This window comes from Lepidothrix coronata, unplaced genomic scaffold (assembly GCF_001604755.1).
Source record: "Lepidothrix coronata isolate B3197 unplaced genomic scaffold, Lepidothrix_coronata-1.0 Scaffold10, whole genome shotgun sequence".
NCBI lineage: Eukaryota > Metazoa > Chordata > Aves > Passeriformes > Pipridae > Lepidothrix > Lepidothrix coronata.
This window is the reverse complement of record NW_016690190.1, coordinates 6,915,103-6,932,003: the sequence shown is the minus strand read 5'-3', so window position 1 is coordinate 6,932,003 and position 16,901 is coordinate 6,915,103. Positions and strand designations below refer to the sequence as shown.

At 49.6% G+C, this 16,901-nt stretch overlaps 1 protein-coding gene across 1 annotated transcript in view; it reads right to left on the bottom strand.

The window, feature by feature from the left end:
• Window positions 1-52: 52 nt before the first annotated feature.
• Window positions 53-16,901, bottom strand: part of B4GALNT3 (beta-1,4-N-acetyl-galactosaminyltransferase 3) — a 62,920-nt gene continuing 46,071 nt past the window's right edge. The window contains exons 4-20 of the mRNA XM_017804607.1: window positions 14,794-14,889; window positions 14,137-14,227; window positions 13,174-13,274; window positions 12,744-12,811; window positions 12,143-12,221; window positions 11,643-11,709; window positions 9,758-9,901; window positions 9,239-9,348; window positions 8,460-8,560; window positions 7,123-7,199; window positions 5,542-6,547; window positions 4,125-4,423; window positions 3,580-3,733; window positions 2,785-2,857; window positions 2,186-2,339; window positions 1,372-1,498; window positions 53-565 (exon numbers count right to left, since the gene is read on the bottom strand). Coding sequence (XP_017660096.1) covers window positions 457-565; window positions 1,372-1,498; window positions 2,186-2,339; window positions 2,785-2,857; window positions 3,580-3,733; window positions 4,125-4,423; window positions 5,542-6,547; window positions 7,123-7,199; window positions 8,460-8,560; window positions 9,239-9,348; window positions 9,758-9,901; window positions 11,643-11,709; window positions 12,143-12,221; window positions 12,744-12,811; window positions 13,174-13,274; window positions 14,137-14,227; window positions 14,794-14,889 — 2,856 coding nt within the window. The 3' untranslated portion in view covers window positions 53-456. The remainder of the gene's footprint in view (window positions 566-1,371; window positions 1,499-2,185; window positions 2,340-2,784; window positions 2,858-3,579; window positions 3,734-4,124; window positions 4,424-5,541; window positions 6,548-7,122; window positions 7,200-8,459; window positions 8,561-9,238; window positions 9,349-9,757; window positions 9,902-11,642; window positions 11,710-12,142; window positions 12,222-12,743; window positions 12,812-13,173; window positions 13,275-14,136; window positions 14,228-14,793; window positions 14,890-16,901) is intronic.

The window sequence follows — 16,901 nt, the reverse complement described above, 5'->3', positions numbered from 1 at the left end:
GAGGGGAAATGGGGAGGGTTGTGTTTTTTTCTTTTTTTTTTTTTTTTTTTTTTTTTTTTCATTCAAGTATTGAAAAAGAAGCTGCATTGCTCTAAATAAACCATTCTGGGCTTAGCTGGGATTTGTGTTTGTTTGGTGCAAGACTCAACAGGAAATATGGCACCTCTCCCACTGTACCATCCACCAGACTGCACGGCAGGAAACGTGAGTCCTTCCCTTGTCGACATCTCCCCCGCACACCTTCCCAGCCAGACATGGATCCCACGTCTTGGATACAACGGCTCAGAAGAGAAGCTCCTGCTCTGCCAGCCTGATCACCCCTTCCCTGGCTGTGCCATCCCATCAGAGGGCTCTGGAGGCAGAGGAAGAGTTTGTGTGCTCGGCTGTGTGCCTCAGTAAAGTGCACATCTAGATGAGATGGTGGACGGTGCCGCCGAACAGCTGTGGGGTTGAAGGCTACAGCGTCTTCAGCTGGCGTCGGTTCCACATGCCCCGCTTTGAGTGAAACCAGTGGAAAAAGTTTCTCAGGGAGAGACGCTCCACTTCCAGCCCAGCCTGTAAGATCCTGGCAGAAAGAAGGGTAGACTCAGAGAAAACTTGATCGCAAAGATACTGGGGGGGGCTCAGCCCCAGGAAAACTCTTTTAAGTTGTGCTGTTGACAAGAGACTACAACTCAGTTGGATAGTCCAGAATAGCTCAGGGGTATCTCGTATCCATAAGCAGGCATTTAATGACACTTGGTGAGTGTTTATGCACCCTTGAGGGCAGGACTGGTCAGGAGTGCCTGCACATACCAGGCTAGGAGAAAAAGACAGCTGGCAGCACAGGATTGCTCAGGATGCTAGTCTTTTCTGTAGTCAGCTGTCAGAAAAGACAGGACAGGGCCCAAAGCCTAGAACTACAAACCCAGAGGCCTAGGATTTGTCCAGCAGAGATCCCTCACTACAAACTTCTTGGAAACTGGAACTGTACCTTGTGACCTTTAAATATTTCTCCAACAGTTGGTCTTCTGGACAATTGCTAAATGTTATATGACAAGTCTGAGCGACCCAGACTGTGAGCTGCACTGCTGGAAGAGGACAAAGCCTTCACAATCACCGGTGCCTGATCTGCATGTGGCCAACCAGCAGTGTGGCACTAAGGCACCAGAAAATGGCTCTTCTCCTACTAGTGGCTGTAGGAGAGTGTTTTGTGTCTCCTAACCTACTAGGTTTGAGGTCAGGACAGGTTCAAAGACTCTCCCTCACTGATCAAGCTTATGGCAGCAGTCATCTCAATCTCCTTATATCCCTACTCCTGTGGTCACTGGTCTTCCAAGATCCAATGGGTCTCCCTTCCTGAGCACATGAACAATGACAGTGGATGCCTACCTGTCCAGGAGTTCCCAGTCCTCTCCTCCCCAGCGGTCCCGAAACTCTTTTGTGTTCATGCCTCCAATCTTGTCCAGGTCAGACTTGTATATGCCCAGGAGACCAAACCCATTCACCTCCCAGTAGCCTGAGGAGAGCACAAAAGAGGCACAGGTATGTTGGTGCTTGGAACCATTGATGACTCCAGCAGAGATTCTGGAGAGAGACTCAAACTACTTTCAGCATAATGTTGACACCAGAGAGTGAACTCAGCAGCAAGGCAGAGCCAACCATTCCAACCAGTTTTGGGAAGTGAGAAAGGCTTGAGGATAGACAGCATGGGCTGTCCTATCAACTTGTTAGCAGAGCCTCCAACACCTCCTGGACTGTCCCAGCTTCACAGAGTTGCCCTGTGCCTGAATGGCTCCGGGTGGCCACCTCTGTCTAAAGAAAATCCCATGCTAAGATATCTATGCCACTTTTCCCCCTCTGACTCTACCAGCTCTCCTCAGGACAGGCTGTGCTCTCTAAGAAAAGAGAAAAATGGACAGAAGGGAGTAAAGGAAGGGTTTTCCAAGGTCCTTAAATCCACAAAGAGCCCCAGGAGATGACCAGGAGAAACATCATACAAAGGGCTCTGCTAGCTTTTTGATCTCAAATTCCAGGTACCTGATGCTGTTAAACCACATCTAACACACCCTCACTTTGTGGACCTGGAAGTACCTCAAGCTTCAGACCTCAACAACACCAGAGGAACAAATCTAGAGGTGGCAGACATCCTGCTTCTTTCCCCATTCCCCAAGGTCTGAGCCAAAGAGGCTCCACCCTCTCTTACCTTCAGGCCACTGTGGGGACATCCCGCAGTGCAGCCTCATGACCATGGGTGCGAAGGCCATCTTGCCTTCCACACAGTGCTTCCTGATTGAATCAATGACTCCAGCTGGGAAGTGGATGTGGAGGTCACACAGGAAGATGATGCTGTGTGGGTCCTGGAATGAACCACACCGGTTGGGAAAAAAATAGATTGACTTTCAGTAAGTCTTTCTTGAGGAGCAGGAAGACAGATATATGGGAGTCAATTAAAAAGCTATTTGTTGCTGCATCAGCAACTGAGGTCCTAGAGGCTGGTAAAGCAGCCACTGAGTGACTGTACAACGATAAATGTAAAATACCACAACTATGATCTGGCAGAGCCAGTATCACAAAGCTGCTACCGCTGATTTCCCTCCTGTCTGACAGTCCCAGCAGGGGGACTGAGAACCAAACAGAACACAGGCTCCTCAGAATACAGGGTGAGACCCTTACTCTGGAAGGACAGGAAACATATCCACATTTGATCTAGTCTGCCAAGCTATTCCTTTCCCTAAAAACAGCGTGTACAGTACCAAAAGTAATGATAGCACCAGTATCCACCCCAAGGGTGCCCAGACTTACCGTCACAAGGTCTATTCCCGCCTGCAGCCCAGCAGAACGCTCGAAATTCCCTGTCAGCTTCAGGTACTGGTAGCTGGGGGACAGATAGGAAAGTCAAGTTCAGTTCCCATGTGCCGGTGGCACAGGAAGCACCACGGGCATCAGGCTATGGAGCTGCCCTCACCCCGTGCACCCTCTCAAGGACGAGGAAAGCCTTTGCTGGGTGAGTGCACAAGTTTAGCACTGTTCCAGTTCCCATCATGCCCTCCGAGTCTTCCTCCTTGTGCAGCAAGGGGAGGGCAATGCCTAGCAAAAGTCTTTTCAGCTATAGTCCAGTCTATTCTAGGACTAGACCTGTTACTGGTATGTAAAGGAAATGACCAGCCAAGGCTGGTTCAGATCAGAGTAAGGTAAGCCAGACAGTTATTCGAGCAAGTGGAGTCCCCAGAGGCCTCCACGCTCCCTGTCCTATTTCTCACAGCTTTCTTGTCTGTCCTCCCTCTGCCCCATCACCGTGAGACTTGCTTTGTCTTCTCTCTTGCAAACTTGAAAATAAACAAATTCAACAAATTTGGCTGGAATACTACACTAGCTATTGCCTTACACTTTTATAACACCGTTCCACGCAGTACATGGTGTGTATGCACATCATGATAACAATATATTCATGTATATGTGCAAGGTCTGGGTGGGTGTTATCTTTGGTTTTCCAGCTGCAGCAGGCTGTGGCTGGTCAACACACAGAGACTGGCAGAGGTGCTGTGTTTGCAGCATACGTGTGTGAGTGGTTTTTTTGTGATCAAGCAGTACTCTCACCTGTGCAAGGTAGACCTTTTCAGAGCCTTCTCTACATCCATGTCATCACTGCTGTAGTCTGTGATGATGATGTTGAAGTTGGGATCCTTAGTGATTTGGAACAGCTCTTCCATGTCAGAGATGAACTGCAGCACCCAACGTGCCTGGTTTTTCACTGGTTGTATTGCAACAGGGAGATAATCTAAGCAAACTGATTTCAGTGATGGTGTTGTTTCTCAACAGGCAAGGCTTCTTGCCTCCTGTCAAACCCCAATAACCTTGCAGGGATGCTGAAACAGGCCCAGGCTGAAAACCTGGTCCAAAGAATCAAGGAATCAGTGCGGGTTCTTTCCCACCACGTGACAGGAGTTTTCTTTGAGCTTACAAGCCATGGAAGTTTGGGCCCTATAAAATTTCTGAGGGGGTTTTACTTGGAGAGGACAGAAATTGGAAGTGACCCAAATGAGATGGTAGAGACTGGCCTAGGTTCACTGTTCAGGACTGCCCTCATGGGAACCGCCCACTTTGCCATCCCTTGGTGTTCTGGGGAGGCAGATCCTCCTTACCTGGCACCACGAAGTGAACCATGGCACGGTGGTTCCAGGAAAAGCCCTGAGGCCAGCACAGCTCTGGCTCGTTCGCCACAGCCATCAGGTGCCGCCGGCGACCCCACACCAGGCTCCTCATCTTCCTCTCCTCCTCCTCATTGCCACCAACTCCCTGCCAGCCCTGGGCGAAGACGTACTCGGAGAAGCGGACGAGCCGCCCTCCCTGCTCCAGCAGCTCCAGCTCCAGCAGGTAGCGGCTGCCCCGCATGCGGTCCTGGCGTTTCTCCACGTTCACGATACGCTGCAGCTGAAACCGCCTGCAGGAGATAAGAGTCGGCATGGGCATGTCCCCTCTACACCAGCCCTGCTCCCACCTCCAGCCTGTTCATCTTTGCTAGGCTCCTTCCTCCTGGCTAGCACAAACCTTTCTGTCCCCAGCTTCTCCTTGCTTCGCTGCACTGCTTCCCAAGTCCCATGGGAAGGTTTAGCACCTGTTTCCTAAATCCACAAGCATGTGGGATTAGACCTGGGATTCCAGCCAAGAGAAAAATATTTGGCAGGGGAAACGAAATAAAGGTGACACAGAAAATAACAAATGTGTCTGAATGATTGTAGGGCTGGTAGTAGTGAGTGTACTCAACACCACCTACAACGATCTTGGCACAAGGAGTATGTTTGGGCTAGTGAAACTGGCTCATGACAGCTTATCAGCCAAGAACATGGAGGAGGACTGAGCAATCACACAGCAAAAACTGGAGTGAGCTTTAGGTTTGAAATGGCCAAAACTGGACGAAATGCCAGATCATATGCCCTTTCAGATCATAACAAGAGTTTCTGCTGTAAAGTTGATGCTTGCCAGAGAAAAGCTTGTGTGTAGTGATCAGTTACACCTGACTGTGTAACAGTGTGATGTGACCCTGAAAAAACAAATGTGATCTTAAGATGTAGCATCAGACAGCAGGGATTGGAAATTCATAACACCTATTCTATAAAATATCTAGGATACTGGTTACTAATGTCAAGGAAGATTAACTCGAACTGAAACCTGCACGGAAAAGGACTGGTTAAAAAATTATGGAAATAGACACCAACCCGACAGAAGAGTCAGGAGTTGGATTGTTTAGCTTATGAGGCTCAGATGAATTATGTCTGTTTGCCAGAAAGGCAATCAGGATGGTAAATCTTGAGAAGAAAAAGAACCACATCAAGACCATGTAAAAAAAAGAGAGCACCAGCAAAAGCTGGCACCAGTTATCAGCCAAAAGAGGTATATTTAAAGCCCAGTGTTTTACATAGATTCCTTGCCTGAAATCTTATTTCCCACATGTAATTTATCCTCTGATTCTCACTAGTTACTCACATGACAGGCATTCTCTGTGCAGCAGGGTACACCAGCTCCGGGACTCTGTCCCTTGGTTCTCTCACTGTGCCTTACCCTTTACTCCTCTGGTTGAGCTTCTTCAGGAAGACACGTGTAACTTCCAGGGCCTCCCTTTCTCTTAGCAGCAAGTTTCCTGATGTGTTGCATTTCAGGTCAATCCAGTCTGTGCGCAGCATATGGAAGTCCAGGTTGCTCGCGCTGAAGGTCTGCTCCCAGTTCACTGCCTGGTCAAACACCGGTACGTAATCAAAATCCTCCTCATCTTCCTCCTCTGGCTCCCCATCCACCTCTTCCTCTTCGTCTTCTGCTGCCACAGGTGCAGACTTGCCCTTCACAGGAGATGGCACCTGTACCTCTCTTTCGTCCATGTCCCCACCATTGGCTGCCTTGTGCTCAGCAATGTAGGACTCCACTTGGTTCAGCCACTGGGGCAGCCCAGGCTGGCTGGGGCTGGCAGTGCTCACAGAGCGTCTGCTGGCTTTGCCAGAGACTGGGCCTCCTTTCCTGGCTGGCACGGTGCCTGCTGGCTGCAGCCCGTCCTTAGTAGTGCTGAGATTTCCTCGAGGTCTCACCCCTTTGGGAATTGTGACCCCTGAGTCCCTTGGGTGGCTAAAAGACTGCTGTCTTTGAGACACGGTCCTAGAAGGAGGGTTTGCCCTTCTGACAGGCACTCTCCCCTGGATGGCCCTGGCATGCTGCAGAGGGCTCCTGGAGTTGTCTTTGACACCAGCTTTTAAACGGGGTCTCTTTGTTACTGGGTTCCCCTCCAGGCCAACCTGGCTGAGGCTTTGGTTAGTAGAGGCCAGCACGGCTGATTTGACACCAGACCTCTTTGTCCTTCTCCTTTGTATCCCCTCTCCTATGTTACTGCCCATTACTGAGAGGAGCCGACGACGGTCCCGGAAGGAATAGTCCTCGTGGATATTGTCCCTGCCCAAAATGCTGCCGGGAGCGTTGCCCAACAGCTCTGCCTTCACTGTGCCAGGGTGCTCGGCGGGACGGGTACTCTCTGTGTCCTGCTCCTCGTACTGCAGGTCATCCAGGTTCCCCTCCTGGGAGCCTGCAGGAGTAACTGAAGTTACATCTCTGGCATCCTCCCACTGCTTTCCCTGTCCTAACACAGGCACTCGTCCTGCTGGGGGCAGCTACTTGTCGCCTCACCTCAGCATTGCCCCTCCTGCTCAGAGGACAGGGATGCTCCTGTGGCACCAACCTTCTCAGCACCTCTTAGCCACCACTGCCAAAGGCTGTGGAGGTGTCTGGCTTTGCCTTTAGCTGTCTTGTCTGGCCTCAGATTTGCAAGGCAGGTGTGAGCACTGGCTGCCATGCTGCACAGCTTTGGCTCTGTTGCTCCTGCCCATGTTTTTGCTAGAATTACATCTCAGATAAGCTGTGGGCCTGAGAGGTAGTTGTCATGTTGTCTCCTACAGCCCACTGTTTGGTGACCTCCCAACCTGCCCTTGAGAGAAGTAAAAGCTGCAGCAAAAATCTCCTCCCAGACACAATAATCTGGCAGGGAAAGGCTGTGACTTCCTTGTTATGGAAAGTCAACAGCTTCTTTCAGCTGCTGCTGGAAGACCACATGAAAAAGTGACAGGTGAAAGGATCTTCTGGCTGTGACACTAGGGCCCCTACCTGGCTGCTCTGTCTTTTCTCCGGAGTCCAGGCTCTTCTCTGGCCGATCCATTTTCATGTACTTGTAGAATCCGAATCTGTAGAGGGCAGAGCAAAACACAAGTTTGATGAAAGTTACTTTGCCCTTTCCAAATAAATAATAGCCATTGTTTCAGAGGTGATGATCCATTACTACGGTTACATCTACCCAGCACCTCTAGATCCTACTTTCCAAACATCATCACCATCTTTCAAATCTTTGGGCAAGCAGATCTTACTCTGCAGTGCCTAAGACATGCATTTTCCTTCCTTATCATCTCAGTCTCTCAAGAGATTTTCTCATAGGTGCAGGAGAAAACCCCAATATAAGTACCCTGAAACACTTCTTCAGCCTCCCTTAAACTCCTCCTTAAAGCTCACTTAAGATGTAGTGCTCACAAATGCAAATTATCACACTGCAAAAGCAGCTCAAGCAGCTGATTGCAGTGATCTCCCTCTCTCTCCTCTTATACCACTACTGCCTGTATGCTGTCCTCATATGCCTGTGCTTCAAGCTTTTGGGAGGGATTTCCAGGGGTGTTTCCCTCCACATGTGCTTAATGCCAAGCAAAATGGGCCCTCCGTTCCCAAATCCAGTCGCAGTACAAATGAATTGCCAAAGCAATAAACCTGGGTGTCACCTTCCAGCCTGTGGTAGCCACCTATCCTTCATTATGAACCACGAGTCTCCTCCCAAACTCATGCCATGATCTGTTGTTCTAGCCCTCAGAATAGTCCTGGAGGGTGGAATAAGATCCTGAACACAGGGAGGCCACCATCAGCTACCTCACTGGTAAAGTGATTTCTTATCCTGTAAAAAAGTCCTCCTGAATGGACAGGAGTCCTCTCGAAAGGTGTCTGTCTGTTATGGGGGGAGCATGTAAGTGGCAGTTCTCTCGTGGGGCCACCACTGAGATCAAGGCCCCAGTGAAGCTGAATGACATGTATTTCTTTCCCCAGAGAGATGCCTGGTGGTGAGCACGGTTTAGCTTTCACAGTGATAGCTTTTAGGAGGCTCCAGCCACTGTCAGGCAAAGTTTCCTGGGAATACACTCCCCGATGTAGTGAAACAAACATGCTCTGACTCTGTTGCTGGGTTAATAGTGCAAGAAAAGCAGAGGCAGTTTCCCCTTGAGACCTAAACATATTTTCACTTAAGTTATCAAAAGAAACTATAAATGCTTTAATGTTTTGCAAGGCTTAGGGAATCTTTAAAAATTGAGAGTCCTACAGAAGTGAGTATGAAATTCCACACCAATTCCAGCCTTCAAACCACCTCCTCCCTCCCTTCTACTAAACCCACATTTGCAGCATCCTACCTTTCCAAATAATAAGGGTTTTCCTGATAGAAGCATTTGTTTTCTTTTTCCATGTGGCTCAGGCGGCTGTAGTCATTTGGGTAAACAAAGGATAAATGAACCTGAAGAGAGAAAAACAAAGTAAAACTCATAAATGCCAGACATCAGTCACAAGGTAACCCAGACATAGTTGCAGGGTAACCAGCCCTTTTTAAAGGGAGCAGGAGCTGCTCACTAAATCTTTGCCTCTCCAAGGCATGCAGTAGCAGGCTGTGAGAATAGAAAACAGAAGGAAGCATGCTAGGATATGTGCCTGGGTGTGTCTTTTCCTCCCTTTCTCAGCATCTGTCTGTCCATCTCTGTAACTGTGAGCTTAATTCAAATAACAGAGTGAGAACTAGGCAGGAGAGAGGTGGCCATGCCCTCCTGAAGAGATGTCAGGGGCTTTAGTGGTACAGTTCACCCCACAAAGAATGAAATCCTCAGCCACTGTGAGGCTCTGTGTGAAGGCAAGCTCAGCTCTTTGGTTTGAGGCCTGAGTGGCTCTGTAAGATACACACACTCGTACCCTCGGTGAGGGTACTCGTACTCATGGTGAGACACATGAGCAGTGCACAGCACTGATCTCCCTTTCCTTGACGTTGCCCTCTGGCACGTACTGGGATGCAGAGACCCGAACACATGATCAGATCAGCCCAGGAGCTTCAGATCGGTGGAGAAGCCCCATGGTTAACGGGATCTCTCTCTCCTTCCTCCTTGTGTTCCCCTGGGCAAGCACCTGCTTAAGAAATAAAACTTACAAACTGGAGCCCCTGGTAGCGCTGCAGAGGAAATCCATTCACCAGGTAGCTGGGCTTGTAGGGGCAGTCGGGCAAGGCTCGGCGCACACGGGACTTGCTGAGCAGAGGCACTGGGAAGAGGAAACACATGGGCAAGCGCTGCAGGAGGAGCCCAGCTGCAACTGATGCACCAGTTTAGCTACTTCTGGCCCTGTTTTTTATTTATCTGTGTGAAATGGTAACAGATACATAAAGCAAACCTTGCACAACTCATCTTTTTACATCCCTCTAAGGCACTAGCACAAAAATATTATGCCTGGGGATGTTGTGTGAGTTGGATGTCAAGAAAGAGGAGCTGGGTTTAGTCTGTGCTTTGTCTCCTACAGCGACTGATACTGTAGCAGCCCCTCTCTTCTGCACCAGGGATAAAAAAACATGGCCTTGACCACCGTGGTGTAGGAGGATGATGCTTCTCAGCTGTGTCACCACGCGTGCTGTGACAGGCTGCAGTTACCTCCTCAGCTGCTTTGCAAGTCTTACCTTCATAAAGAGTGTCCCGGGGGTCAGGCTTCAACATGTCAGCCGGGTGTGCCTTGCTGCCTGCGCTGTCAGCAGGCCGGCTCCTGTGACTGGCCAATGTCTGCGGGATATGCCCGACCTCATCCATCTTTAAAAGCGTCTCGTCTAGAAACCAGAGAGAGAACAGAAGGGGGAGGAAGGGCTAATTTGTCCCTTGTCCCAAAAAGCACCTCTCTCCAACGTCAGCCTTTTCCAAATGGCTTTGCATTCATGGCACTAATGCTGTCTCCGGCACAGCAACGCCTAAATGGTGCTGATCAGGAGCACCACTGCAAAGACACTGCAGGAAGGAAAGGCTCTGACCTGGAAATACAGAAGCTGTGGATTAGGAACATGGCTATCATTGAAAGCAAACACACAGGGATAAGTTATGGAGGAAAATGGCCTCCTGTCTTGGACAGACCAGCAGTGGTGTGCTGAAAAAGCCCCATGCTGGCAGGAATTACTGTACGCCTCTGTATCATTAGTATTGCATTTCTTTTAAAAGGAGATAAAAAAGATGAATGGGAGGAAAAACCTGAAAAAACCTTTTCCACCTGTGCTGGAAAAGGACCAGGACCCCGGGGCAAGGCCTTCAGTGGCTGAGGAGGATGTTACTCCAGAAAGGGAATAAAGACCCACAGTAAGCCAGGAGCAATGGGAAGCTCAAACTCAAGACTGAGTATTGGTTACATTTTTTCTTGGGTGCTGCTGCCATGGGACTTCATGTCTCCATAGATCTTACTCTAAAATGAGGGGAATTGAACAAATATCCATGAAGGAAAAACCAACATGCTGCCAAGGGCACTGGTGTGCAGCTTTTGGGTACTGAACAACACATGAACCCAGAAGGAATGGGATGACATGATACAGCCAAAGGCTAATATGGAAGAGAGAAAAACTGTATGGGCAGAAGGTGACAGATAAAGGTGAGACTGCAGCACTGTACCTAACCACAGAGGGATCTTCTGGGATGTCAGTCTTCTATTCTATACGGAATTAATAAGAAGAAAAGAGAAGAAGGAAAAAGGATGAAGATGGAAGACCTAATGGAAAGCCTAGTCCTGGTCAAATGGCAGGTTTCAGAAAATACAGCAGCAGGTTGTAATCCAAGACATAGCAAACAGATGTCTTGACTACATCAGGGAGTCTTCCATGCACAGAAGTGCTGGCATGGAAAGAACCCAGAAATGTTGGAAGGCATCAGTAGTAGATATGGAAAGGGGGAATGCTGGCAGAGGAAAGTGATGCTGACAAAGCTAGGTAAGGGTAAACAGGACTAAGGAGTTCCTTAACTGATAAAGGCATCACTTGATGTGCTAAGAAGGGTTTACAAAACAGGAGGGACTGGACTGATGTGTTTGCTGCAATCCAGCAACAACTTGAAGAGGCTTGAGGCTAGTACAGAAGAAAGCAGCATCTCCCAGTATCACTAGTGTATCCTGCTGTATTCAGGACCCAAAGTGAAATCCCCTGGAAGTGCTACAGTGGCCCCCTCCCTGGTTGTGTCCAGCTGACAGCACTTCCCCACGGCTCCCATGCTGTGGGCCTCACATTCCCCCTGGCTCTCAGCAAGCAAACTCCATCCTGTGTTACTCTCGCACCTGAACACTTCTCACCCTTGCAGACTCTTCTTGCTACCTCTAGACTTCCCTGGAATAATGTTTCAATCTTACTTCCAATTCTACTCTATATGAGTCATACCCTTGTCCAGAAGTCTTTCTCCTGACTTGTCTCCACCTTTTTCTCCTAATGATCTGTATGCCTGGTATTTGCCTGGCTAGACTATGATTCATGGTGAAACACCACTGATAAATTTTGGAAGAATGGGGAGGTGCTTGGGAAAACCTGTGATGAAGATACTTACTAGCAAAAAGGGAGAGGTATTGGGAGTCAATCACTCTGAACTTCGCCTCCGGGTCATTCAGTCTCCACTGGAACAGAGAAAACACATTAAAATGAAGTGCTTACGGAGTTAACCAAGCCTGAAAAAAAGGAACAGGCACAAGATGTTTTTTTCACCAGATGGGTTCGCAGCTTTCCTCTTTCTCCCTGCTATGACTGAATTTACCTAGCAGCAAAAGACCGAGAATAAGCTGAGATCCCCCAGGACAAATCCAAAATGGGAAAGGACAAAAAGCTGCAGTGGAGACCAGAGAGGGCAGAACTATCCCAAGCAAGCAGAGGAAAGGGTCCTGACATGTGGACAGGACTATCCCTCACAGAAGTAGGTAAAGGTTCTGGAAGGGATTAGATACATCTCATGCAAGAGGAGCTGAGGCCTGGGAAAGGAGGGGAATAGTTACAAACATCATTCCCAAGCTCTATGGGGACATATATACAGTATCATCATTTCCACAGACTCACTGCTACTTCCACATGGTCTGTTCCTCTGTCATCCTGCTTGTGCAGCACCTCAAAATAGTACCTGCCTGCAGCTGACAACCTGTGAAGAACAACGTGTCTGTCACCAGGAGCGTTAAGGAATATTTCTTAGCTTGTCAGCAGACAATGAGTGGGGAGCAACCACACCCATGAAACAACCTAATTCTCAGGGTGAACGGGGTTAGGGCTGCCAAGAAAATCCAGATGCTGACAGTGAGATAGGCAGCTTTCCCTGTGCATCTGGAGCACTACAGACCCTTCCCAGTTAATGCTGAATAACTCCCTTTCAGTCTCGCCTGCTGGGTTTTGGCCTCTGGGAAACCCAGCCAATTCCAAGGCAGGAAGCTTCGGATATAGTTCATATAGAGGAGTCTGGATCTGCTGGTGGCTGATTCCTCTGAGGAAGAAAAATTAAGTTTTGCATTCCTGCAGTAAATCAGCAAAGCTTTGGCAATACCTCAGAGTAATCCCTTTCTCTATATTGCTAAATTCTCCAGGACAAGCCTGGGTTCCTTTTCCTCATCCTTGTGATTTCCTGGCCATGTGCAAAGGTGGCTGGGAGCAAGGGACTCTGCTCACTCACCTCACCATCTTTGACTGCTGGCTGTGAAATTTCCCAAACTCTCCCGGTGCAGTCCACTCCTTCCCTGTCTGTGAAGAGATGGAAGATGCTCTAGTTAACATGAGTTTCTTCTCTTCTTATTGCATTGAGAATAATGAAGAGGGAAAATTGAGCTCTCTCTTCCCTCCAGTACTTCCTGGTAAGTTGTCTGTGAGATCCATCTATGGACAGACTTATGTCACTTAATCACAAGCAGGGGGCTGCCAATATGTAACTGGCTTAAGGTATGACATGTCATACCCATCTGGCATCTGTGGTGGCGTTGTCTGTAGTTGGGCAGGAAAAGAAACTTGAGTAGTCCAAGGAAGTATGTAAGTCAAGTCAGGAAGGTCTCCATTCCCACAGACACACTAAAGCCTGGATAGAAGAAGCCTTGCAGCATGCACAGTACCTTGCCTACACTGGCCAGCAGCTGGAGACCAGAGGTCTTTTCATCTGGGCTCAGCCAGAACTCGGCATTGTCATCCGCAGCAATGGCAAACTGAAACTCCCCTGTTGAGAGATGGAGGGAGTGAGCAGGGCTTTGGGGTAAGGGCTCATGCACAGAACAGATCTTGCTCCTCTAAAATGCTGTCTTTGCCCTTTTTCCTGGTGAGACCATAGCTTCCCTATTGATAATACCACCCTCACCCCTTTGAGCATCTCTCAATTTTCTAACTGAAAACAAACTCTACAGATGCATCTTGTTCACTGTCCTTCCTGCATCGGCTTCATCTGATGTCTAACCTGGAAAGCTAAGAAGTCTATGCAAAGTCTTATTAAATTCCTATTTTGGTTCCAGAGCAATTTTTTTGTGTGAGATGCTGTGTTTGGATGGAGGAAAGTGCACGTGGAGCCACAAAGGGAGTCAGAGGTGCTTGAGTCTCACTGTTCTGGGGATGGCAGCTGAGGGCCAGGGGACCGCGAGAGGCGGGTGAGCTTTGGGCAGACACATGCAGCTGGCTGATACAGATGTCAGCTGCTGTCAGATGCTATTCATGCACCCGGGTAGCAGCAGGGACATCAATGATGTCATGTACAATCCCGGGCATGCGAGGGAGGGAGGGAAAGCTCAGGGATTGTTCGTGCCCACACACATGCCATAGGGCCGTGCATTCACGACAGCATTGTTATTTATCTAGCACTTCCCATCTGTTTTCTCCTGTGCTTTTCCTTTCCACTCTACAAGGGAGGCAGATGTGTTCCCACCCATGCCAAGGCCACGGCTAGTCAGGCACGTCACCCACATGAGGGACCAGGCGTTGGGCTTGCCAGGGTGAGGCACGAGCGGTTCAGCACCAGGAGGGGAGTGAGGGAGGGGAGGGACAGGTGACAAGAGACGTGAGCAGTGGCACAGCAGCCTCAGAATCCTCACCATTGGTGAAAGGATGCAGGTAGCCAAATATCCGGAGGCCATAGTTGGTCCATTTTGGGGACACAGCCAACTTCTTCAGTGTAGTTCGTGTCTGAAGTGGAAGAAGAAAAAAATTACCAAAATAATTTTAGATGTGACAGGAAGAAGGGGAGATACAAAAGTCCTGAGACAGGTGGGTAGAGGGAAGTATGAGGTTTGCTCTGAGAGGAGGATGGGCTACAGTGTGTGATGGAGGCAGAGAGAAAGAGCAGGCCAGATGAGAACTGAACTGGAGCAGATGCTGCTGTGGATGGGAGAGCTGCAGGGGAATGCCATTGAGATGGTGGGGACAGGATGTGGCATTTGCTAGCTACTTGGAAGGAGAACACCAAATACAAGGCTCCTTCACCGTGTGTCCAAGGCCTGGCAGGCCAGCATAAGAAAAATGAGCCTCCCCTGTGCAGCAGAAGAGCTGCCACCCTTGAAACCTTGTGAAAATCTCCTGCTCCCTCAGCAGGACAGAGGAAGTGGTTGAGAGGGAGGTGATGGATGCTTATGAGCAGCAGGACAGACAGATGATGGATAGAGATAGGGACAGGATGTGAAGGGAGCAGGGGTGACCCAGCTGGGAAGCAGAGCTGGGAAGTGTGGGGCAGCAGGTGTCATGGTCTTACTTACGTGAGGGAAGAGGGGGAAGTGCAGGTTTTTCCTGAGCTGCTCAATGGAGCCGCCGCACCAGTCCTCGAACACGTGCAGATTAGCCTGGCCCTGGAACTAGGAGGCAGAAGCGGGGCACCATGAATTGTTGCATCCCTCCCCTGTGTGCCTCCCCTGTCTGGACAGCCTTGGCCATGGCCCCAGCACTGGAGCACTTGAGAGAGCGAAGGAAGATGCCACTGCTGCGATGGGCTGGTCTGAAGGACACACAGGTCCAGCCCCCTGTTTCTCATCTGCTGAGGGTTTGGGGTTGGAACACATGACTGAACAGCACCAGGAAACTGTGCTAATGCTTGGGACATCTCACTACATGGCCAGGGTTCACTCCATTAAGGAGGTGTTTAACCAGAGGTCAGTGCTCTGAGACAATACTGTGGAACACACCGCAGGGTGGCAACAGCCCCCCATGATGCAGCAGAGAAAGTGTAGGGTCCCACATTCTCCAAGAATGTGTTTTGGACTCCCTCACCGTCCCAGGGCTATCTTCCTGACCTGAGGAAGAGGGACACACTGCAGGGGTGGGAGGGAGATGCCAGATCACCTTCTCAAAGCATGTCTTGAGATGTAAAGCTCATGGAGGACAGTGGGGACAGCGAGGCGGAGGCTCGGCAGGTGGGAGTGCAGATGTCTGTCCCCACTACGCAGCCACTCTGGCCAGGAAATGCTGTCAGTGTCCAACGGAGACCTGGAGCACAGCTTTGCTGGGAAAAGCTTGCTGGCCACTGTGGGACTGCAGCAATACATTCCTCAGTGGACAAACTTCCTTTTTGTCAGAGCCATTCGGAAGGGAATCACTGTCTGCCCCCCAGCAAAGTCCAAGCTCTCTGCCTTCAACCAGTGGAGCTGGATGCTGAAACCCTCCTCACAGTACTGGCACCCAACAGTGGAGAATAAATAGGCTGGAGACGGTAGAAGCTACCTTAGATGGCGAAATGCTGAAGAAAGGAATAGGTTGCCTTGGGACTGGGGAGGTTTTGCAGTGGATGTCTTGCCTATATAAGGGCTATGTGAGCAGGGCTGGGGGAATGGCCTGAACAGCACCCAAATGTCTACAGATGGCAGCAAATTCTTAGTTTTCACTGGGGAGTCTCCAGCAGGGCTGCAGCAGCACAGTGGAGGAGGGTCCAACCCCTCCGTGCACTCCTGGCAGAAGAACCGCTTCCTGGATTTATTTTTCCCAGGATGGTGCGTTGGAGGTGCATTTTGAAATACACTGAAGGAAGGCTGCGGAGCAAACTTGGCTCAGCACCAGTAATGTTCCCTGTGAGCTGTGGACTTTAGTCCTGCATGTGAAAGCCATTTCTGTGTGCCAGGCAAAACACATCACAACCACTGCTGTTCAGGAGGGGTCTCTCATCAGCCCTCTCTCACTGGTGTCTGCACTGCCAGGGCTTGACAAATGTCTGCAAGCCCATGTCTACCCCCGCTACTACCTCCTCCTCTTCTGACATCCCTTAGACTGGATTCTGCCAGACGAGAGGAAAAGCAGCAAGACAAAGTGGACGTAATTCCCCAGAGTGATGCATAAAATCGTAGCTTAGATGCACAGAGGGCTCAGGGTGATGGATGCAGCCAAGAGAAACCTGGGACTCTGCAGGAACTTGCGATACTAATAAATCACTGCAAGCGTGACAAACACTGAATTGGAATGTAACTGCTGTGCAGTCCCATGCCCCTTGGCCAAATCCAGGTTCACACCCAAGAGTCTTACACTACTTTTCTCAGCCAAATCAAATAATGACAATTGCTGTTTCTTATGGAACATGGAGTGAAGTGAACAGGCTGCGCTCCCACAGCAAGTCACTGCCAGAAACAGTCCTATGGCAGTCTGCTGCTACCTACAAGTGATGCTGGTTTTTCTTCTTAGAGAGTTGCTTGCACACTGCAGATAGCAGGCTCAGAGCCCTATGAAATGTAGCACAACACTCCCACACCGTGGAGAGGCTGGCACTGCAGTCTGCTCCTGCCAAAGACAGACCCAGGGGATACTCCCAAAGCTCAAGACTGCAATGGAGCTGGGCTGGCTTTGGCATGGGGTAGCCCAAATGCAAACCCAGATATTTATTAGA